The sequence below is a fragment of the Ostrea edulis genome, chromosome 4, assembly GCF_947568905.1.
Source record: "Ostrea edulis chromosome 4, xbOstEdul1.1, whole genome shotgun sequence".
Taxonomy (NCBI): domain Eukaryota; kingdom Metazoa; phylum Mollusca; class Bivalvia; order Ostreida; family Ostreidae; genus Ostrea; species Ostrea edulis.
In genome coordinates, this window is record NC_079167.1 from 85,600,018 (window position 1) to 85,625,701 (window position 25,684).

Below are 25,684 nucleotides of genomic sequence, written 5' to 3' on the forward strand. Positions count from 1 at the left end.
GTGTACTCAGAACCAAAATTATGACCGGAACCAAAATTATAGTTATCTAGCGTCCCGGTCGGAACGCTATAAACTACCCGGACTATAAATCATGCGACAACTCTCAACATGGGATGCTTATACTCCTCCTAGGCACCTGATTCCACCTCTGGTGTGTCCAGGGGCCGTGTCATCGTCGGAAACACACAGTTGATTACGCTTCGTTCCTCTCCATCGCCCATGGGTCCATTCATTCCTACTCGCTCGTTCTCACGAATAATTAATGAAGCAAACATGATTGGGCGCTCATAGTATACCCTGAGCGAATTTGTCCAATCAGCAAGACGCTTTCAGTCCAATTTCGGCATACAATTGTGATAGCTATGTTAATTAATGTTATCTTTAAGAACAGAAGAGTTCCGTTACTACAACGATTACTTTGATTGGACAATATTTTTAAATATTTATTCACGGGAAAGAGCAAGTAGGAATGAATGGACCCACGGATGATGGAGATCAAGGGGAACGAAGCGTAATCAACCGTGGGTTTCCGACAATGGGGCCGTCTGTCACTACGCGTATTTGCCCAACTCTTTAATTTTGTATTCCTTATAATATGAGATTGATCACCTTTTGTTATTTCACTTTAATATTTTAAAAAACTGACTGTAAAATTATTGAATAATCAAAGAACAAAATAGAATAACACATTTGTGATTGAATATAATCTCATTAAATCAGAGTGGATCTGAAGTAATAAACTCGTCACATCAACAGAAAATGTTGATTCGTGAATTCGTATCTTCCTGACAATAATTGTTCGTAATCTTCGATGTGCATTGACCTCGGAGGTCACCAGTTTGGAAAAATGTGGATGAGAGGCACAGCGCTAGTGTCATTTATAAACGGCCAGAAAAGACAAAAACGAGACGTTGGAACGGTGGAATGCAATTCGGCTCCATTTCAATATCGAGGAAAAACGTTTAAAACGCACTCGTTGACTGAGCCCCATATAATGCAGTTCAATTTCATTGATATTTACCAGATCAGAATTCGCCACTTGCTCCGTAATGTTATCGATCTCGTAAAGCAGACGATTCATACCGGGAACTCGTGTAGTCTGTCTACTTCTACCATTAAGTGGTCTACGTCATCAAATTGACTACTCTGCCACGTCATCGCCTATGTATGTTGTTTCTTTAAATTGATTTGTATTTTATTCATATCTTTAGTTGTGCTAATTTTTGATAGCAATGAAAAACAAAAATCAAACAAATGCATATCGTTATTATATAATGCTTGTGTGGAAAATCCCGTTCTATAAATAGCGCTAAAATTAGAACGGGGACGACGCATTCCAGAGAAAAGTAGTCCCGCGGGCTTAGAGCAGATCATCGTCGGTTACCCACGGGTGCTTCTATTCGATTATCTCCATCATCATATGAGGGAGCGTGAGTGGACTCAAAACCGTGGTTTGCGACGATGAGTGCAGATGAACTCCGAACGAAATTTTGACAGAGAAATCAAACGAATTTTTCAACCAATCAGCATCGTTTATAAGTCATCACTTTAAAAGTTATTAAATGATATAAAAATCCTTTTCTAAATATTGAAGCTAAATTCTAATATTCAGCAACAGTATAAAAGAAGATGTGTTCTTAAAACTTCAATGCCCTCAAAAGTGCATACACTGATGAAAGGTTTTACATAATATAATATGTGTATTAACACTAAAAGATACGACTAATCTGGACCCATCCTAGAGTCAAAACCCTGGTTTGTGAAATTCACCACTTTGTGTACATCCTTCTCTGCTATTCCTAAGTATGCATTTAGACTTTATACAGTATCAACTCCAATTCCATTCCACTGAATTCTTTTCAAATTCAGTATGAAGCGTCTTTGGAACAAGGGGGACATAAATTGTTGGGGCCTTTGGGGCAGGCAAAAACTGCCCAAAATTGACCAATTTTCAAACATTTTCTCTAGAACCGCACATGTGTAAAAAAAAAAAAAAAAAAAAAAAAAAAAAAAACCAACAAAAAACTAATTGTCTATGCATAGTGATGTAGAGCAGGAAGGCCTTTATCAAAATTGTAAATTTCACGATCCCCGGGGTAGGGGTTTTGACCGCAGGGCGGGGCCAATTTTAGTACATAGTGTTTATGTGTAAAACACTTTTAAAAATATCACCTTCTTAGTGCTAAATTGAAACTAAATGGATGTTTAGAAAGAGCGGATAGTCCTTTACCAAAATTATAAGTTTGATGATCCCAGGGGTAGGGGTTTTGGTATTAGAGTGGGACCAAAATGGTCAGTTATTAAATATGTGAACAATAGAAATTTTGAACTTCTTCTTGATGGATTCCAATCCTTTTCGAATTTGGTATGAAGCAAGTGGGACAAGGGGGGCACAAATTATAAATTTCAGGACTTCTGCACCCCTGGGGCCTTAGGGGCGGGGCAAAAACTGCCTTATGCACGCTTTTTAGATTTTTAGATTTAAAAAAATTCATTGTAACACCGGGATTGTTATTGATGTCAGGGTGACATTCCGGAAAAGCAAATCATTCACTGGGTTCTTTTATCTATTCACTTCCGGCAATATTCCCAGCAACATGGCAGCCTCCAGACAAACAGCCAACAGACGAGTATTTGTGGTCGGAGTCGGCATGACCAAGGTAAAATTTTCCTATGCATCATAGAATTGTCGTTAATTGAGTGTTTAATAGAATTGTCGTTAATTGAGTGTTTATTATTTTCTCAAGAGTAATTTTAATCCCATTAATACTGTAAAGAATCTGGTTAACGGGAGACGTGGACTTTGTCCTCTGCTCAGTCACAAGGGAAACTGGATCAAGGGTTGAGAATTATTCAACAGCACAGCATAAATTATCAATGAAAATCGTGTTTGCTCGTGGCATAATCCAGAAGTAAGACGTGACTGAAATATTGCGTTGCCTGAGCCAAATGCAGCATTAATTGTGGTATTTATTAGAACTTAAAAGTGAAATATACAGAACTTTACAGAAGAAATAATTTCAAGAGATAGAAGACTGCAAACATAAATATTGTGCAGATAGGACAAAGTAGAGTTGAATAAAAAAATCACAAAAGATATATTTCTTACTTACAAGAAAATCTTATCCAGAACATTCATCAGATTCCATATTCATTAAATGCCTAATTTCCTATTTATTAAATGTGTAATTTCATATTTATTAAATGTTTAATTTCAATTTTATTAAATGTGTATGCATCTTCATAAAACCTAGATTTTTTTTCAAACTCACCATGGCTTTTGGTACAGTATAGCGTCAAAGTATGGATTTATGTTTATAAAATTCAGTATGACATGGTGACTTGAATGAGAGGCCCTTGGTACTCTGACTAGCTATAAAAATCTCTAGCATGTCTTCAATATATATATGTTTCATATATGCAACAGTTTGAGAAGCCAGGTCGCCGAGATGACTTTGATTATCCAGATATGGCCAAAGAAGCAGGTTTGTATTGTGTAAATTTACAGATAACACATTGCCAGCTTTATCAAAGATAAAAAGTTTCAGTATCAGTAGACATGTGATAACTGAGTGATAAATGCATCATGATATGGTTTTCTAAAAAGTATTTAATCATCATATCATGCATAAAAACTGATGCTCAAGTTTCTTCTTTGTAAGTGTCTGAAGTATGACTGAAATGGTAATTGTTTTTAGGAACAAAAGCCCTGGAGGATGCTGGTGTGACGTATGATCAGATTGAGCATGCTTGTGTGGGATATTGTTACGGTAATGTCTATGTTAGATATTGTTACGGTAACGTCTATGTGAGATATTGTTTTGATAATAATGTCTATGCAGTGCTCCAAGTTGCGAGTAAAACAGTCGCATTTGCGACCAGAAAATCGATTTTGCGACTAGAGATTATATTTAAGTCGCAATTTTGCGAGTGGAAAAAAATTGGGCATGCAGTAAAATTTTGTAATCGGGATCGGAAGTCTGAATAAATATGTTTCAGTCTCGGTCAAAACAGCGTTTGAAAGCAATCAAGATGGCGGTAAAACGAGGGTTAAAACACTTTGGACTTCGTAAAAAGTAGAAGCCTCGGCCTAGTACATGCAACAAAGAAATTCAAAAATCACACGGAGAAAGTTCTGCATTTAAAGATGACGTAGCTGCATGTGTCTAAAGAAAAATGCAAAAGTAAAGGAAGAACCCCAATCCTAATGGTTGAAGGAATTTTCGTGGTTGATATACAGAGATTGCAAAATGTTTTGCAGAATTTGTGAGGCCATTCAGCCAGCAACGTCCACCATTTCTGGACATCCATTGTCCGATTTCACCACGACCTGGTGTACATCTTTCAAATGTGGAAGTGTGACTATTCACGGTAACAGTAAGAGACACGCCTTGTCCGTGACTGCATTATTAGCAGTAAGTCAAGCGGGGCAACTGTTGCTGCTAATTTTCAGACATTACAAACTCGGGATGTAGTGTTCTTATTGATGCTGGTACTGATTGTTCAGCAAAATATCCTACAAAAGTAGAAGCTCTTATTCGCATAAGCAGTGAAGGCCCACTTTATTGAGGACCTTAAAGCAAATCCTTGTTTGGAACGCTGGGTTTTCCTCCCCAGAAGCGTACTATAAAATATACAAGATGACCCAATGCAATACAACTTTTGCCAGAGGAAATACTTGACTTGTTAGCATCCAGCATGTTTCACAGCACATTTCTATTCAGTTTAAAAATAAGACCTACAAGTTTTTTTTTTAATTTGAATATCTTTCAAGAAAAAAATATACACCCATGTATGCGTTTTGTTTGTTTTATTTACAAAATCTTTTACCATGGCGAGTAGAAATTTTGAACATGGCGACTAGAAATTTGAAAATGGCGACCAGAAATATTTCTAGGTCGCCATTTTGCGACCTGATAGCAGATGTGACTTGGAGCACTGCTATGTGAGATATTGTTACGGAAGTGTCTATGTGGGATATTGTTATGATTAATGTCTTTGTGAAATATTGTTACAGTAATGTCTAGGTGAGATATTGTTACGATAATGTCTAGGTGAGATATTGTTACGGTAATGTAATGAGCTTATGTTTACCAGGAAAACTTAGTATACTTGTACAATCTGATTCTTGCTTTATGCAATTCCAGGAGACACCACCTGTGGACAGAGGGCACTATACCAGCTTGGAATGAGTGGGATCCCAATCTACAATGTAGGTTGATGCTTTTTTCACAAACACATCTTATTATACCCCCCGAACGAAGTTCAGGGGGGGGGGGGGGGGTATATAGGAATCACTCTGTCTGTCCGTCTGTCTGTCTGTGCAGATTCGTGTCCGGGCCATGACTTCTTTGTTCTTTGACTTAGGCATACCATATTTGGCACACAGGTGGATCACCATGAGACGATGTGTCGAATACCTTCATGACCTCTATATGACCTTGACCTCAAGGTCAAAATTAAAGGTTTTTTACAATGGATTCGTGTCCGGGCCATGACTTCTTTGTTCTTTGACATAGGCATACCATATTTGACACATGAGTGTACCTTCATGACCTCTATTTGACCTTGAACTTTGACCTCAAGGTCAAAATTGATTATAGGGTTTTGACATAGTCATACCATAAGACATGGGTGTATCACCATGAGACTATGTGTCATGTACATTCATGACCTCTTTATGACCATGACCTTTGATCTCAAGGTCAAAATTATAGGTTGATGTTATGGATTTGTGTTCGAACTAGATCTTCCATTTTCTTCTACAAAGGCATACCATATTTTTACACTCAGGAAAGAGGTAATTTATACCTACTAACAACACCCTTTGGGAGATTGGGGTAAACGGGGGTATTCTTAGTGAGCATTGCTCACAGTACCTCTTGTTAATGTCTGAGATTGGGAAGCTAGTTTACTAGAAAGGATAGTTACATACATCCCTAGTACCACATGTTCTGTGTTGTATTTGGAATTATGGTACAGCGATGTCTGTTTGGTTGTCTGTTTCTGTTTTTACTTTTGATCACTTCTCTGTTTATATCAAGTTAATTAAAACTTGTTATGTTGCTTCTTTGTGGGTCACACTAGATGACATCGCAATTTTGATCCGTTTCAACCTCTGATACAGGAGTTTTGCCTCTTCTTTATTTGAAATTTAATGTTTTATGGAGGGTGCATGATTTGTCTGTCTAATTTCTCCCACAGTTTTCAGATGAACACCTTCTCATTTTACAGAGTGTTTTTATAGGTATTGATGAGCTGTATGTGGCAAGGATTTTGATTTAAAAAAATGTTTTAAAAAAGAAAATTACAGGTTGTTGAACCCTGTTACTGAAGATGTGCATATTGTAAGGAATTTGATTCCCTACAATTTTCTTTGATGTTTGTTGAACTTAGTTAATTTTGGGAAATATTTTACACCCAGAGCTCTTTGTTTTTGTATTGAAGCTAGGGCCATTTATTCATACAATGCAAAAGAAAGTATGTTGCAGCTTAATGATGACTGATTTTACCTTCAGTAAAGTTCTTCAACTCATGGCTTACACCTTACACAGGTTTGTGAGGGGAAATATATACTGTATACCATTTCTGGTACTTTTTTTGTGGATGAATGAAATAACAATATCAAGTGAAAAGCAACGACACATGTTTTTGATATTGAAGAAAAAAAGAATGAAAGACAGCTGTCATCTTTACGTAACAATGAAGTGGTTTTTACCTCACCTGAACAGAAAGCTCAAGTGAGCTTTTCTGATCACCAGTTGTCCATTGTCTGTCTGTCCGTCTGTTTGTAAACTTTTCACATTTTCAACTTCTTCTCCAGAACCACTGGGCCAATTTTAACCAAATATGACCAAAAGCATCCTTAGGTGAAGGGACCACTGAGCCAGAAGAGATGAAATTTACATGAAAGTTTCCTGACATAGTGCAGATTCAAATTTGTTAAAATTATGGCCCTTGGCGGTAGGATGGGGCCCATAATGGGGGATCAAGGTTTTACATATAAATATATAGAGAAAATCTTTAAAAGTCTTCTTCTCAAAAACCATTGGGCCAAAGAAGTTTACATATATGTGAAAGCTTCCTGACATAGTGCAGATTCAAGTTTGTAAAAATTATGACCCCTGGTGGTAGCTTGGGGCCACAATAGGGATCAAAGTTTTACATGTGAATATATTAGGAAAAATCTTTAAATATGGGTCAATGTGACTCAGGTGAGTGATGTGGCCCATGGGCCTCTTGTTATTGGCAGATCCTTAAATTTATGAAACTATGGTAGTGATATTTGTGAAACAGAATCTTTCATTTTAGAAATACAATCTACTCCACTTAAATTGAAGTTGCCTTTTTTAACTATCTGTTACACAGAAGTAAAAATAAATCCCCAGTCACATTATTTATATAGATCAAAATCAGTTATATTGAAGTTTGAATATAATGAACCATTCGGGTTGATTCCTTGATTTTCAGTACATCAGAAGTATACTGTGTTACTATAGAAGGGGCATGGATTTGATTTCAGCTGAACATTTTCAAATTTTATTTTTCCCTTTTTTTGGGGGGTTCAAAATGCTTAATTAAGGCATTTCTGATGGTTAGCAAAAATTCGAATGTCAGTTGTCGAGTTGCATGGGAGATACAGAGCTCACAATTTTTTGTTATGTAAACAAGGCTCATGCCTCAAGCTAGATATACCAGTAAATGTTCGTTAAAACCAGATTTTTCAATTTACAAGTTAATTCTGAACATAATTTAATAGTTTCTAGTGTTTAGTACATCTTATGCTATTTTCTATCAAGCAGTCTATAAGTAAACAAAAACATGACACAAGCCTTGATTACATAACAAAGAATTGTGAGTGCTGTATTTCACTTATAACTCAAAAACTGATATTCAAATTTTGGTTGACCTTTAGAAATACGTTAGTTAAGGACTGTAAACAATAAAAATGGAAAAATAAAATTTACAGCTCAACAGTGTCCATGCCCCTTAAAGTTTTCTTCAACAGTTTTTTTAAAAATGTGTTATAGGGGTGTGTGATATTACCAGTATATCGTTATATTGTGATAAAACCCAGAACAACAATATATTGGAAAATAAAATACATATACATTATTTTATGACATAGATATGAACTCTTCAATGTCTAGAAAATATCAAAATAAACACTTAAAGTTTGATACCCACCAAGTTTTAATCGTGTTGTAGAACAGCACTAGATGTTTAATTGTAATTCTAATTTTGAAGCCACGCATGGTTAGACCATTGTAATACGAAATATAGTAGCGTATTAAGTTTCTGTTTCATTTGAATACAAAATAAGATTTTATGAACTTGATCAAATGATTACCTATTTCAAATTCGATTAACTTTTATTCCCAGTGTATCTACAATATATCACAGTATACTGCAATCTTCAAAGTCATTGTAGTATGGTTTTTACTCTCAATACCTAGCTATGTGTTTTACCCCCTAAGTCATCGAAGATGAAATACAGTTTCTGTGTGTTGTTGTTTGACAGGTGAACAATGCCTGTGCCACAGGATCTACTGCACTGTATATGGCAAAGAACCTCATAATGGGAGGTAAGTCTGGGTCTGTAGAGAGGGCCATACTGTATATAACAAGTAACCTCATAATGGGAGGTAAGTCTAGGTCTGTAGAGAGGGCCATACTGTATATAACAAAGAACCTCAATGGGAGGTAAGTCTGGGTCTGTAAAGAGGGTCATACTGTATATAACAAGGAACCTCATAATGGGAGGTAAGTCTGGGTCTGTAGAGAGGGCCATACTGTATATAACAAGGAACCTCATAATGGGAGGTAAGTCTGGGTCTGTAGAGAGGGCCATACTGTATATAACAAAGAACCTCATAATGGGAGGTAAGTCTGGGTCTGTAGAGAGGGTCATACTGTATATAACAAAGAACCTCAATGGGAGGTAAGTCTGGGTCTGTAGAGAGGGTCATACTGTATATAACAAGGAACCTCATAATGGTAGGTGAGTCGGGAATTGTAGGGAGGGTCACACTGTATAGCAAGGAACCTCATAATGGGAGAAAAGTGAAAGTAATGTACAATGGGAAATTTCTGCCTTCTTATTTTTGTTCATGTGCATTGGAAAATGATATTGCCTAGTTTTAAATTGGTCCAAAATTGGTTTTTTGTTTTTGTATGTGTGTAATTTGTGATTTTAAGTAATTAATAAATTGATGTTTACCTTTGAATTTGCCCATTTTCATTAAAGATGAAAGTTAAAGGGTGTGTGTTTGTGATATATATACTCTGTACATAGTATATAAAGGGTTGGGTCCTTCAGTATGTTTGTGATATATACTCTGTACATTGTATATAAAGGGTTGGGTCCTTCAGTACATCAGATGAGAGTGCAGGTCTCTCTGATTGATGTAGATGGCAGTGTACGATTATATTATGTTAACTGGATGTGCGTGTGCTGATTGTCTTGATTGTAGGGCTAGCTGATTGTGTATTGGCTCTTGGATTTGAGAAGATGGAGAGAGGGTCACTGAAAAAGAAGGTAATTTGAATGACTATCAAGTTCTATGAATTAAATGCTATATTGTCTTACAGGACTGGCAGATTGCGTGCTGGCGCTCGGATTTGAAAAGATGCAGAAAGGATCCCTAGGATCAACTGTAAGATGTTTCTGTGGTTCGGTTATTTAAATGTTAACTAAAGAATAAATTGCACGCTATCTAACTATGCTTGGTCATTAAGATATTTCTAACCTGATTACTATGTCTCTACATACTGACATGTCTCTACATATTGATATGTCTCTACATTTACTATGTGTACATACTGACATGTCTCTACATACTGACATGTCTCTACATTTACTGTGTCTCTACATACTGACATGTCTCTACATACTGATATGTCTCTACATTTACTGTGTCTCTACATACTGACATGTCTCTACATACTGACATGTCTCTACATACTAACATGTCTCTACATACTGACATGTCTCTACATACTGACATGTCTCTACATACTAACATGTCTCTACATACTAACATGTCTCTACATACTGACATGTCTCTACATATTGATATGTCTCTACATACTAACATGTCTCTACATACTGATGTCTCTACATACTGACATGTCTCTACATACTGACATGTCTCTACATACTGACATGTCTCTACATACTGATATGTCTCTACATACTGACATGTCTCTACATACTAACATGTCTCTACATACTGACATGTCTCTACATATTGATATGTCTCTACATATTGATATGTCTCTACATATTGATATATCTCTACATACTGACATGTCTCTACATACTGACATGTCTCTACATACTAACATGTCTCTACATACTAACATGTCTCTACATACTGACATGTCTCTACATACTGACATGTCTCTACATATTGATATGTCTCTACATATTGATATGTCTCTACATTTACTATGTCTCTACATACTGATATGTCTCTACATACTGACATGTCTCTACATACTGACATGTCTCTACATACTAACATGTCTCTACATACTGACATGTCTCTACATTTACTGTGTCTCTACATACTGACATGTCTCTACATACTGACATGTCTCTACATTTACTGTGTCTCTACATACTGACATGTCTCTACATACTGACATGTCTCTACATACTAACATGTCTCTACATACTGACATGTCTCTACATACTGACATGTCTCTACATACTGACATGTCTCTACATACTAACATGTCTCTACATACTGACATGTCTCTACATACTGAGATTTCTCTAAATATTGATATGTCTCTACATACTGACATGTCTCTACATTTACTATGTGTACATACTGACATGTCTCTACATATTGATATGTCTCTACATACTGACATGTTTCTACATACTGACATGTCTCTACATTTACTGTGTCTCTACATTTAGTATGTCTCTACATTTACTGTGTCTCTACATACTGACATGTCTCTACATTTACTATGTCTCTACATACTACATACTGATATGAGTTGGAATGTGGTGTAAACTTTATAGAATTAATTTTGCTTGTTAGTTTTTAATGCAGTATATCAAGCTTTTAATTTTGGTTGTTGTATTTTGTTGTTTCTTTGATTTTCTGCTGTATGTGTGCTTTAATGCATTTAAAACCTAGCACAATGTCAGGTGATGGACATAATCATGAGTTTGTGTTTCTGTTGTGTGCATCAATAGATACTTAGAAAATTTTATCATTCAAGCTCTTTTCCAGCTCTAAAGATGCCAAAATTAGAATCACACTAAAATATGTGCACACACAATATATACTAGCTATAAATTATCTATGCACACCTTATATTTATTTTTATCTAAGTCTAATTAATTTCATCGCTTCTTGAATACTGTGAAAGTGGTAATTTATACGTAAGGGAAATTTACACAAATTACATGGTCACATAAAAAGCACGTAAAGTTCCCCCACGTGTATAGATATAAATATTTGATTTAATATATATTATATTCAGTTATAGCTTATTTTATTTACACCAAGATTATGGTAATGTTGTACTGTCCTCCATTTAACCTGTAGTAAAAATCAGATTGGTTGAATTTAATAGATATGTTTATATTCCAACAACTTTAGAATCTTTTGTGGACAGTAATTAACATAAACTTTTTGTTTCAGTATACAGACAGAACGAACCCAATGGACAAACATATGGAGGTAATGATGAATGCCCACGGACTAGACAAGGGACCCATCACCGCTCAGATGTTTGGAAATGCAGGCCGGGAACACATGGAAAAATACGGTAAGTACAGAGAGCCTTGGTGACGACCTCCAGATTCGGTTAACATCCAAAAAAGTGCTAAAAAAGCATGTAGGGAAATGACAATGTTAGGGATCAATGGTTTGGAAGAATTTACTTTAGATTTTAGATGTGATTTTTACATGTAAGTCGATTTAATGCTGTCATTGTCAATTTTAATGAATGTTATTAAAAGTCGATATCAAAATGTTTTTGGTAGGAACACAACCAGAGCATTTTGCAAAGATTGCCTGGAAGAACCACAAACACTCCACTAACAATCCGTAAGTAATCACAAACATTCCACTAACAATCCGTAATCACAAACACTCCACTAACAATCCGTAATCACACACACTCCACTAACAATCCGTAAGGAATCACAAACACTCCATTAACAATCCATAATCACAAACACTCCATTAACAATCCATAATCACAAACACTCCACTAACAATCTGTAAGTAATCACAAACACTCCACTAACAATCCGTAAGTAATCACAAACACTCCATTAACAATCCATAATCACAAACACTCCATTAACAATCCGTAATCACAAACACTCCATTAACAATCCATAATCACAAACACTCCACTAACAATCTATAAGTAATCACAAACACTCCACTAACAATCCGTAAGTAATCACAAACACTCCACTAACAATCCGTAAGTAATCACAAACACTCCATTAACAATCCATAATCACAAACACTCCATTAACAATCCATAATCACAAACACTCCATTAACAATCCATAATCACAAACACTCCACTAACAATCTATAAGTAATCACAAACACTCCACTAACAATCCGTAAGTAATCACAAACACTCCATTAACAATCCATAATCACAAACACTCCATTAACAATCCGTAATCACAAACACTCCACTAACAATCCGTAAGTAATCACAAACACTCCACTAACAATCCGTAAGTAATCACAAACACTCCATTAACAATCCATAATCACAAACACTCCATTAACAATCCGTAATCACAAACACTCCATTAACAATCCATAATCACAAACACTCCATTAACAATTCGTAATCACAAACACTCCACTAACAATCCGTAAGTAATCACAAACACTCCACTAACAATCCGTAATCACAAACACTCCATTAACAATCCATAATCACAAACACTCCACTAACAATCTATAAGTAATCACAAACACTCCACTAACAATCCCTAAGTAATCACAAACACTCCATTATTAATCCATAATCACAAACACTCCATTGACAATCCGTAATCACAAACACTCCATTAACAAACTGTAATCATAAACACTCCATTGACAATCCATAATCACAAACACTCCACTAACAATCCGTAATCACAAACACTCCACTAACAATCCGTAAGGAATCACAAACACTCCACTAACTATCCGTAATCACAAACACTCCATTAACAATCCGTAATTACAAACACTCCACTAACAATCCGTAAGTAATCACAAACACTCCATTAACAATCCGTAATCACAAACAGTCCACTAACAATTCATAAGTAATCACAAACACTCCACTAACAATCTGTAATCACACACACTCCACTAACAATCCGTAATCACACACACTCCACTAACAATCCTTAAGTAATCACACACACTTCACTAACAATCTATAAGTAATCACAAACAATCCACTAACAATCCGTAATCACAAACACTCCAATAATAATCCGTAAGTAACTAACAATTTGTAAGTAATCACAAATACTCCACTAACAATCTGTAATCACAAACACTCCACTAACAATCCGTAATCACAAACACTCCACTAACAATCCATAAGTAATCACAAACACTCCACTAACAATCTGTAATGACAAAAACCCCATTAACAATCCGTAATCAGAAACACTTCACTAACATATCATAAGTAATCACAAACACTCCATTAACAATCTGTAATCACAAACACTCCATTAACAATCCGTAATCACAAACATTCCACTAACAATCTGTAATCACAAACACTCCACTAACAATCTATAAGTAATCACACACACTCCACTAACAATCTGTAATTACAAACACTCCACTAACAATCTGTAATTACAAACACTCCACTAACAATCCGTAATCACACACACTCCACTAGCAATCCGTAATCACAGACATTCCATGAACAATCTGTAAGTAATCACACACACTCCACTAACAATCTGTAATTACAAACACTCCACTAACAATCCGTAATCACACACACTCCACTAGCAATCCGTAATCACAGACAACAATCCATAAGTAATCACACACACTCCACTAGCAATCCGTAATCACAAACACTCCATTAACAATCCACAAGTAATAAAAAACACTCCACTAACAATCCATAAGTAATCACACACACTCCACTAACAATCTGTAATCACAAACACTCCATTAACAATCCATAAGTAATAAACAATCTGTAATCACAAACTCTCCACTAGCAATCTGTAAGTAATAAAAAATACTCCACTAGCAATCTGTAATCACAAACACTCCATTAAAAATCCGTAATCACACACACTCCACTAACAATCCGTAATCACAAACACTCCTATAACAATCCATAAGTACATGATAACTGTTTAGGGGTCATTGTGGAAGTCTTAATATTATACAATTAATCACCCGATCAGTTTAACATGGGAAAATGAGAACCCAAGACCTGGTCCACAAGGTGACCAGACAAGGTCAGACAGTGGCCACGGTCAGGTCACATCGTGGACCTGGTCTAGAGTTCTCATATTCCACTGGCTTTCTCAAAAAAATCTCAAACTTAAGTTTGAATTTTTGTGTTATTTGAGCAGTCAAAATTTGAGCAAAATCTCAGACTTAAGTCCAAGTTTCAACTTAAGTTTCTTTCGAGAAATCCAGGCCTGGTCACGGGTGATTAATTGTTTTATTATATGATATAGAAATATAAACCCAAACAGATATATATCCTGCATTTGTAGCACACATTTAGATTTCTACACTGTCTGTGTGTCGTGTCGATCATTTCAAGCTCTACTGTGGACATGGAATTGTGCACCGAATCATAATTCAAAAGATAATTCAAAGGATCTTTTCGTCTTGGAAATAGCAAAATGGTTTATTACAAAAAATTTGTATAATTTTACGTCTGATAAAAGTCCTACCTCGTAACGTTACATATATTCAAACTATCTCGGCACTAGGTAGTTGTTTACAACAAAGATCCAAACATGACGCAAATTGTGCTAAAAAATTATGATTTAGTGTGTGCATAACAAGCAAAGGAGCAGAGTTTGTCTTTGGGAAGTCTACCTAAGATTGGGGTTTGATTCATTCGACAAAATCATTGCTTTTACAATGTTATTTTTTATCATTAGCGGTCAAATTCAGCGGTCATTAGTAATAATGACCGCTCAATATTATGCACGTACAGTAATTCGGAAGTCATTGTTGCAGTAAGGTACATTTTGGAGTCATTGTTGAATTCTAAAGGCTTTTCATCAGCCAATCAGATTTGAGAATTAATAATAAGAGGTATGATAAATAGATATTGTTTAGGGGTCGTTGTAGAAGTCTTGATATATAGATGTTGTTGTTTAGGAGTCATTGTGTCAGAGTAACTGTAGTAACTAGAGAAATTCATATGTCTGAGTGAGAGACCATCGTACCCTCATGGGCATGACCACTCTGTCAGTCACAGGGACAAAGCTGAGTTGTAGGGGGAGGAACCAGTGCTCTGTCAATCACAGGGACAAAGCTGAGTTGTATTGGGGAGGAACCAGTGCTCTGTCAGTCACAGGGACAAAGCTGAGTTGTAGTGGGGAGGAACCAATGCTCTGTCAATCACAGGGACAAAGCTGAGTTGTAGTGGGGAGGAACCAGTGCTCTGTCAATCACAGGGACAAAGCTGAGTTGTAGTGGGGAGGAACCAGTGCTCTGTCAGTCACAGGGACAAAGCTGAGTTGTAGTGGGGAGGAACCAGTGCTCTGTCAGTCACAGGGACAAAGCTGAGTTGTAGTGGGGAGGAACCAGTGCTCTGTCACAGCCTGGACTCTGAGAATTTTATGGATTATGATTTTGTTTTTGTGCTTCACTTTGAATAGACTTGTGTATTTATTTTGAAAACAGCTACTCCCAGTTCCGTGATGAATATTCTCTGGAACAGATCATGGCATCCCCTAAAATTCACGATCCTCTCACCAAGCTGCAATGTTGGTAAGCTGAAGAAAAAAAATTATATTGAATCTGATTAAAAGTAGATCTGATTTTGACTGGATTGGATAATGCAAGACTTGAATTTCTAAGCTTAGTATTTCAACAAAAATATATACAATATCTGAAGTTAACAATTTAATCAATAGACGGAATAACATGGATGATGGATTCACCTTAGTTCTATTTATATATTTATGATGGACTAACCTTAGTTCTATTCATATATTAATGATGGACTAACCTTAGCTCTATTTATATATTTATGATGGTGTAACCTTAGTTCAATTTATGTATTTATAATGGAGTAACCTTAGTTCTATTTATGATGGTGTAACCTTAGTTCTATTTATATATTTATGATAGAGTAACCTAAGTTCTATTTATATATTTATGATGGTGTAACCTTAGTTCTATCTATATATTTATGATGGTGTAACCTTAGTTCTATTTATATATTTATGATGGAGTAACCTTAGTTCTATTTATATATTTATGATGGTGTAACCTTAGTTCTATTTATATATTTATGATGGAATAACCTTAGTTCTTTTTATGTATTTAGTCCAACGTCAGATGGATCAGCAGCTGCGGTTTTGTGCAGCGAAGAATTTGTAAAGAAACATAACCTACAAAATCAGGCTGTTGAAATTGTTGCCATGGAAATGGGCACTGATTTCCCAAGCGCATTTAAGGACAACTCTTGTATGAAAATGGTAATGAAGAACTGTGATAGGACTTTTAGAATTTGTCTGTCTCAGAATGTTCTACGACTGCCACACTTTATATATTTAATATCAAGTACATCCTATATTTAATCCACATGCTTGTGTTTTTGTTTCAGGTTGGATATGACATGGCAAAAGCAGTAGCCAATCGAGCATTTGAGAAAGCAGGTACTAAACCAAAGTCTCTAGGGTAAAACTAGGTACATGAAAATCTGATAGGTAAAACTAGGTACATGAAAATCTGTTAGATAAAAGTAGGTCCATGAAAATCTGATAGATTAAAACTGGGTACATGAAAATCTGATATGTAAAACTAGGTACATCAAAAGCTGATAGGTTAAAACTAGGTACATGAAAATCTGATGGGTAAAACTAGGTACATGAAAATCTGATAGGTTAAAACTAGGTACATGAAAATCTGATAGGTAAAACTAGGTACATGAAAATCTGATAGGTAAAACTAGGTACATGAAAATCTGATGGGTAAAACTAGGTACATGAAAATCTGATAGGTAAAAGTACATGAAAATCTGATAGGTAAAACTAGGTACATGAAAATCTGATAGGTAAAACTAGGTACATGAAAATCTGATAGGTAAAACTAGGTACATGAAAATCTGATAGGTAAAACTAGGTACATGAAAATCTGATAGGTAAAACTAAGTACATGAAAATCTGTTAGGTTAAAACTAGGTACATAAAAATATGTTAGGTAAAACTAGGTACATGAAAAGCTGATAGGTAAAACTAGGTACATGAAAATATGTTAGGTAAAACTAGATACATGAAAATCTGTTGGGTTAAAACTAGGTACATCAAAGTCTGATGGGTAAAAGTTGGCACTAAGCCAAAGTCTGATAGTTAAAAGTAGGTACACATTTTGACATGAAAGTCTGATAGGTTTAAACCAGGTACATCAAAAGCTGAGATGTTAAAACTAGGTACATGAAAATCTGATGGGTAAAACTAGGTACATGCAAATCTGATATGTAAAACTAGGTACATGAAAATCTGTTAGGTAAAAGTAGGTCCATGAAAATCTGATAGATTAAAACTGGGTACATGAAAATCTGATAGGTAAAACTAGGTACATGAAAATCTGATAGGTAAAACTAGGTACATGAAAATCTGTTAGGTTAAAACTAGGTACATAAAAATATGTTAGGTAAAACTAGGTACATGAAAAGCTGATAGGTAAAACTAGGTACATGAAAATATGTTAGGTAAAACTAGATACATGAAAATCTGTTGGGTTAAAACTAGGTACATCAAAATCTGATGGGTAAAAGTTGGCACTAAGCCAAAGTCTGATAGTTAAAAGTAGGTACACATTTTGACATGAAAGTCTGATAGGTTTAAACCAGGTACATCAAAAGCTGAGATGTTAAAACTAGGTACATGAAAATCTGATGGGTAAAACTAGGTACATGGAAATCTGATAGGTTAAAACTAGGTCCATGAAAATCTGATGGGTAAAACTAGGTACATGAAAATTTGTTAGGTAAAAGTAGGTCCATGAAAATCTGATAGATTAAAACTGGGTACATGAAAATCTGATAGGTAAAACTAGGTACATGAAAATCTGATAGGTAAAAGTACATGAAAAGCTGATAGGTAAAACTAGGTACATGAAAATATGTTAGGTAAAACTAGGTACATGAAAATCTGTTGGGTTAAAACTAGGTACATCAAAGTCTGATGGGTAAAAGTTGGCACTAAGCCAAAGTCTGATAGTTAAAAGTAGGTACACATTTTGACATGAAAGTCTGATAGGTTTAAACCAGGTACATCAAAAGCTGAGAGGTTAAAACTAGATACATGAAAATCTGATGGGTAAAACTAGGTACATGGAAATCTGATAGGTGAAACTAGGTCCATGAAAATCTGATGGGTAAAACTAGGTACATGAAAATCTGTTAGGTAAAAGTAGATCCATGAAAATCTGATAGATTAAAACTGGGTACATGAAAATCTGATAGGTAAAACTAGGTACATGAAAATCTATTAGGTAAAAGTAGGTACATGAAAATCTGTTAGGTTAAAACTGGGAACATGAAAATCTGATAGGTTAAAACTAGGTACATGGAAATTTGATAGGTTAAAACTAGATACATCAAAATCTGATAGGTGAAACTAAGTACATGAAAATCTGATAGGTTAAAACTAGGTACATGAAAATCTGATAGGTTAAAACTAGGTACATGAAAATCTGATAGGTAAACCTAGGTACATCAAAATCTGATAGGTAAAAGTTGGCACTAAACCAAAGTCTGATAGTTAAAGTAGGCACACATTTTGACATGTAATAACAAGTAAATGAGAATTTGACAAGTAAAGAAGCAAGTAAACCAAAATCTGACAAGTGAATCAAAATCCAATGCATAGAATTCAGAAGAAATTTTAGGTGTAGATTAAGGGCAAGCAAGGAGACTTTGTGAATTCTATTGAAAATGATTGGTGAGTAATGAACACTGTTAATTTCAGGGTTGAGCAGAGATGCGGTACAGGTTGTGGAACTTCATGACTGTTTCTCGTGTAATGAGCTCATTACCTATGAGGCTTTGGGCCTGTGTGAGGAAGGTATGGCTATATATATATATATTCTTGTTATATGAGGAAGGTATGGCTATATATATTCTTGTTAAGTGAGGAAGGTATGCTTATACAGTAAAATATCTGTATCTCGAATATGGTTTGTCTCGAATACCCCGCTTGAGTCGAAGTCGACCGCCGGTCCCGGCCGTTTTCCCTATATAAATGATTTGAAAAACTTCTGATATCTCGAACACGGTAATCTCGAATACTCCGCTTATGTCGAAGTATTTTCAAGGTCCCATGCCCTAATTTCACCTGGCTTATCTCGAAGTGCAGTCAATTTTCCGGTATGCTTACCATACCTGGCGTCGTTAAAACACACGTCTCCGCCCGCGGCTACATCAATTATAATTAATGACCGCTAATCCACGCTCGCCTTTTCCGAGTAGTCACGGGTGGCCATAATTGTTTCAACAGCGCAGGTGATTAGTGAAGCCTTACAACATTACGGATTAAGTCCACCGCCAATTATGAACCGACACGCCCGATTCCAGGGATGGTGTTTTGATTGATACACGCTATATCATTAACATGTGGGTTAGATAAACGCACAAAATTGTCGAAGTGAGCTTGAAGTTAATGCTCATAATAACGATAATGCATTTAATAATACACGCCTCATCATTAAAACTAGAACATAGAAAACACGAAAATCTTCAAAGTGAACAGAAATTAAACACTTTGGATCACAACAACATATAAATAGAGACCCGTGAAATTTTCATAATTCGACAACATGTCTCAAGACAGTAAAGACAAGCTGCTAATCCCTGGCATTAAAAGAGAGTTAAAATCGCATACCATAGAAACTAAGATTCAAGCTATTGCAGATGTAGAGAAAGGAATTGACAGTAAGGCGGCCATCGCTAAAAAATACGAAATCCCTCCAAACACATTATCAACATGGATAAAAAATGCTGAATAAAATAGCATGCGTATTAGCTGTACTTAATAAGATATTGTATTTAATAAACATAAAAAGTTCTTTTTAAAAATCCGTCTTTTTTGTTTCTTACGTGATAGGTTCTTTCACTACAACGCAATAGCTACATCCTAGTCGGGCCTAGACATCAGTAAAGTAAGCATACAAATTGTACGATCATCTTAATTTTGAAACACGTTGTGAATGTGATGTTTATAGATATGGAGAAAAAAACACCGAAATATTTGCCTTTGAAATCCCACAATATCAATCAACTTGCATTATAAGAAATGGCAACGGGGTTGTTGTTTATAATGCAAATCCCATACTATGCATCATATATCCCCCTTCAAAAAAAATTCAAGATCGATTTTGGATATCTCGAACCCCCGGATATCTCGAAGTTTTTTCGAAGTCCCTTGAACTTCGAGATAGAGATATTTTACTGTATATTATTATTATGTGAGGAAGGTATGTGTATAAACTGGTATTATTATGTGAGGAAGGTAAAATTATACTCTGTTTTTGGTATGCGAGGAAGGTGAAGTAGAATAGTCTATGCTTGAGGTAAGAGGAATAGGTGTGTCTTGTAAAGATTAAGATTGGACACATTCCAGATACGAATGATGTACAAACTCCTTGAAACATCTTTCTACCATTACAGATTATTCATTTGATTTAAACAGGGAAAGCCAAGGATTTGATTGACTCTGGAAACAACACATATGGTGGAAAGTTTGTCATCAACCCAAGTGGCGGACTCATTTCAAAAGGACACCCTCTAGGCGCCACCGGTAAAAACCATGGAGCTCAAAATATAAAAGTCATAAACATAACCCTTCATAGTGACTATATCTTTATGTAGATCATAAGATCTCCATAATGAAGGTACCTAAATTGGCTGAACTGAGTTTTAATTTTCATATATATATAAAAAATAAGACTTTCATATTGAATTCTGTTCCTCAACCAACAATACACTAAAAATTTCTTGTTTTATGAAATTAAACCTCCTCAGTTGATATCGTCATGTTCTTCAGTAATTCTGACTGTATTAATTTAACCAGTGTTTTTAATTGAACCCCCCCCCCCCCCCCTATGACTTCTTTTGTCTGCACTTCATGTATGTCCCTAGGTCTGGCTCAGTGTGCGGAGCTTAGCTGGCAGCTGAGGGGAATGGCAGGAAGGAGACAAGTGAACGGGGCCAAGGTGGCGTTGCAACACAACTTGGGGCTAGGTGGCGCTGTGGTTATTAGTATTTATAGACTGGGATTTCCTAATGCTCAGTAAGTTGTGTAACTCACACAAATGTGTACAGCTATTGTCTGTTTGAAACTGACTCAGCTACACAGACACATGGACTGGTATTTTAGTCCTGGAATGCTAATTGTTTCTTCTGAATGTCATCTTTGTGTACATATTTGTTAAAAACAGATTGAATCCCTGATGCTAGCTTATTGAGATGAAAAAAAAAATATATTAAGTGTACTTTTCTGATCAAAGTTTGTCGAGTTTGTCTGTCTCTGTTTTTTTAGAGCCACTGGGCTACTGTTCACATAACTGGTCATTGAATTTTGTTATTGTTGATATACAGGAAGTTGATTGAGAATGAGGTAAAATAGGTTTCAAGTAAGTTAAAACCATCCTGAGTTTGTTTTTACGCCCCATTCGATTTTCACCCAAGGAGAGATGTCACCAGCTTTAGCATCATCGGAAAATCACGGTTGATTACGCTTTGTTCCTCTCTCCATCACCCATGGGTCCATTCATACCTACTCGCTCATTCTCATGAATAATTAATGAGGCAATTTGATTGGGCGCTCATGGAAAACCCTAAGCGAATTTGTCCAATCAAAAAGACGCTTTCAGCCCAATTTCGGTATACAATTGTTGTGATAGCAAAGTGAAGTTAGTGCTACCTTTAAAAACAGGAGAGTTCCATTACTATAACGATTACTTTGATCGGACGATATTTTAAAATATTTATTCATGAGAACGAGCGAGTAGGAATGAATGGACCCACAGGTGATGGAGAGAGGAACGAAGCGTAATCAACCGTGAATTTCCGACGATGCAGCTTTAGGTGAAGCTTCACAAATTTTGATGCTCAAGGTCACAGCAGCGAAGGTTCTTTATCGTGTCATGCCTGCTGTGGCACAAGACCTCCATTTTTAAGGATATATTTAAAAGACCCATGATTTTCACTTCTAATACTGGGCGCTTGGAGAAGGAACAGCCACAACCAATGTTAAACGTCATAGGTTCGATGCAGTGCTGAGATTAAACCTGGGCCTCCTGGTTCTGAAGCAGACACTATAACCATTAGGCTAGCCAGGGAAAATTGTGATTGATAAAGCTGACATGTTTATCATGCATCCAAGTGTTGAATAGATTCAAGTTTATATTATTGCTTTGACATCAAAATTCTTTGATGAAAAGTCTGCTTAAGGCTGTGTCATGACATAAGAGTTAGTTTTAGATATTCTTATGCCAAATTGAAGTAGATTTGTAGGCCAAGATCATTCAAAATTTGACAACTGTTTTAGCCCTTGTGTTGAATCAGATTTGTTCTGATCATAACCCTTTGTTGTGTAAAGGGGTCCAAAATAAATGAGCAGCTCAGTTTAGTAAGAGTAGGACACTTCCAGTGAGTATTGTGGCCCTTAGGCCTCTCATTTAAATTTTGCAGACGACAAATTCAAGCTGCTCCTGCCAGCAGTTCAACAGAGAAGGACTTCAAATGCAAAGTCATCTTCGATGAAATCAAAGAAAATCTGGACAAGGTACGATTTAGTATTCCACATGGTAAACATCAAGTTTTCAGGATCAAACCATGATGATACACCAAGTCCTTGGGGTCTGGATTTTTCTGACAATTCTGACTTAAGTGCCTAATTACTCAGTAATTTTGAAAATGTGGAGACCCCAAGCACCCCGTTTCATTTTTATGTTGCCTGTCCAGTCTAGCGACACTTGGGATTAACTTTTTCTGTCGTCTATCTGTCGTTTTGTTGCTCTATAGAACTTTGATACTGTAAGAGATAAGACACTGGTCATTTAGTATGTGTGACATTCATTTACTAAAGGCAACACATTTTCCTCGGTTTTAAAACTCTGCAGTTTAGAAAGACTGCCTACTAAAAAAAATTATGGACAATCCTGATCAATTATATTTTAGGATGGACCAACTTGGGTGAAAAAGATGAAGGGTGTTTTTTGCTTCAAAGTTAAAGGAGCTGGTGGGAATCAAGGCGTGTGGGTAGTGGATGCTAAAAATGGAAGCGGATCAGTCAAATTTGGAGTCGAGCGTGCGTACCTCTCATTCATTAAAATTGAAATTTCAACCTGTTGAGCAGGATAATCAGTATTTTTAATTCATGACAATCGCAGTTTGAAATATTGTTTGTTGTCGGTGTCTACGATGATTCCTAATTTTTATTTGTTAATTGTAGCTAAGGGTGACGTGACAATAATAATGTCAGATGATGACATGGTGAACCTAATGATGGGCAAACTGAATCCACAGCAGGTATGTTTCTGAACCTCTCAAGGTACATCACGGTAAATTTGAACCTCTCAAGGTACATCACGGTAACCTTGAACCTCTCAAGGTACATCACGGTAAATTTGAACCTCTCAAGGTACATCACGATAACTTTGAACCTCTCAAGGTACATCACGGTAAATTTGAACCTCTCAAGGTACATCACAGTAACTTTAAACCTCTCAAGGTACATCTTTCAAGGTATGTTACTGAACCTCTCAAGGTGCATTGTGATAATTCCTAATTAATATCGCAGAAACTCCCAAGGTACATCAAAGAAACACCCTAACCACTGACTTGAACTAGATGGGTATGTCAAAACTGTCTCGTGTGCTTAGGGTGTTTCCCAAATTGTCAGAAGTTTTGTAACATTGTGTGTGCATATTTTTTATGTTAGTCAAGTGTCCTTGTTAAAGTAACATAAATCTGAAATTAAGGGAACACATTTCAGTCACAATACACTCTCATTTTCAGGCATTCTTCCAAGGAAAGCTGAAGATCCAGGGCAACATGGGGCTGGCCATGAAACTGCGGGAATTCCAAAACAGAACCAAGTCCAAGCTGTGAAAAACTAACATGTCAAAAGCAAAATCTGTGAACAAACCTTACTCAGACAATTCTAGGATATAGGATGTGAGGCCTCACTATTCAGATGAACCCTTTGAATCATGCAATTCATCCACTAATCAGTCACCAATAATTTTATCATGTGATTATATCCACCAATCACTCACTGATAATTGTATCATGTGACTATATTCACTGTTGATCAGCAAGAGTTTGTGTGAATTCAACATGGAGGACTCCCATTTTATGATATCTCTGTGATTTCCTTAAATTTTAAGTATTAAATTTTATGAATGACAATCTTATTTTTAAAATGCTCATATAGTGACTGGTATTCCCTGTCAAGGTTAATTTATATACATGTATTTAATTTAAAATGTATCTATATTGTATGGAATTGTATTCAATACATATACAATAAAAAGAAAAAGACACATATCAGATAAATCCATTGTATACATGCTGTGTTATGAAATTGAAATGTTTCATTGAAGTGAACTTCGGAACATCAGATGATTAAAAGCCAGGCTGCCTTCATTCAGTTCTCTCTCTCTCATTATTAGTATTCCACGATTTTTACAGAGGAAGCAAACTCACAGTCTGGCAAACACAAAGCTGTGGTTTGTGAAGCTAATACTTAAATGTCTTAAGAGATTCACCATGTTGATGTATTTAAGTGCTCTCTACTTAATAAAGACATATTTTATGTAGTTTTGGAAAAAATATTAATAAAAAAAATATTAATTCCTTTGAAATTGATATACAATGTAGATTAAACATTTTGTCTGGCTGAGACTGGATGCTGTTTTTTGAACCAGAATTTAAACCCTACCTGTTAAGATGTAATTCACATTCCACAGTACTGATAGTACTAACCCAATGTTAGACACAGTACTAATTTAATACCCATTTTTAGAGGTTACTATTTAATGATATTTCAATGATTGTTCATGTATTTTTCATCTTTGTTCTCAAATGTAGTGTTCATGATTTGAATCGTATTTTTCATGTGGTATTTGGCTGTCATAGTTTATGGAAATGCACAACCATGTTCTGCATGATTATTGAAACAAAATTATGATATTAGAAGATTATGTACCAAGCAAGTGAAATTAAACAATGATAGAAAGCCCACATTTGTTCAGACTTGTATTTGAGAGAGGGGAGAGATGTGTCTCGTCTGACTGCCGTGGTGGATTGTATTCCGTGCAGCAATCAAAGGTTACGATGTGGGCTGAAAGGGTCGTAAATTCATTGTGTTTCTTGTATTTTCTCTGGTGTTGTCTTGTATGGTTTTTGCATTTGACTAAAATGTATAAAGGAACCAATACTTCAAATC

The 25,684-nt window shown here is 35.8% G+C and overlaps 1 protein-coding gene across 6 annotated transcripts; it reads left to right on the top strand.

The window, feature by feature from the left end:
* The first annotated feature begins 2,516 nt into the window (after window positions 1-2,516).
* LOC125669950 (sterol carrier protein 2-like) lies at window positions 2,517-25,477 on the top strand. Of its 6 annotated transcripts, none has more exons than XM_048904823.2 (18): window positions 2,517-2,660; window positions 3,428-3,485; window positions 3,699-3,770; window positions 5,148-5,212; window positions 8,522-8,585; window positions 9,474-9,538; window positions 11,667-11,793; window positions 12,011-12,074; window positions 15,906-15,992; window positions 16,555-16,705; window positions 16,834-16,885; window positions 19,202-19,297; window positions 20,921-21,028; window positions 21,370-21,520; window positions 22,924-23,017; window positions 23,413-23,542; window positions 23,687-23,763; window positions 24,253-25,477. In XM_048904823.2, the coding sequence occupies exons 1-18, from the start codon at window positions 2,598-2,600 to the stop codon at window positions 24,343-24,345; spliced, it is 1,617 nt and encodes a 538-aa protein (XP_048760780.2). In that variant the 5' UTR covers window positions 2,517-2,597; the 3' UTR covers window positions 24,346-25,477. The 6 variants fall into 6 exon arrangements, with proteins under 6 accessions (XP_048760780.2, XP_048760779.2, XP_056020038.1 ...); XM_048904822.2 differs by lacking the exon at window positions 9,474-9,538 and adding an exon at window positions 9,592-9,656; XM_056164063.1 differs by lacking the exons at window positions 2,517-2,660; window positions 9,474-9,538 and adding exons at window positions 2,778-2,966; window positions 9,592-9,656.
* The last annotated feature ends 207 nt before the right edge of the window (window positions 25,478-25,684 follow it).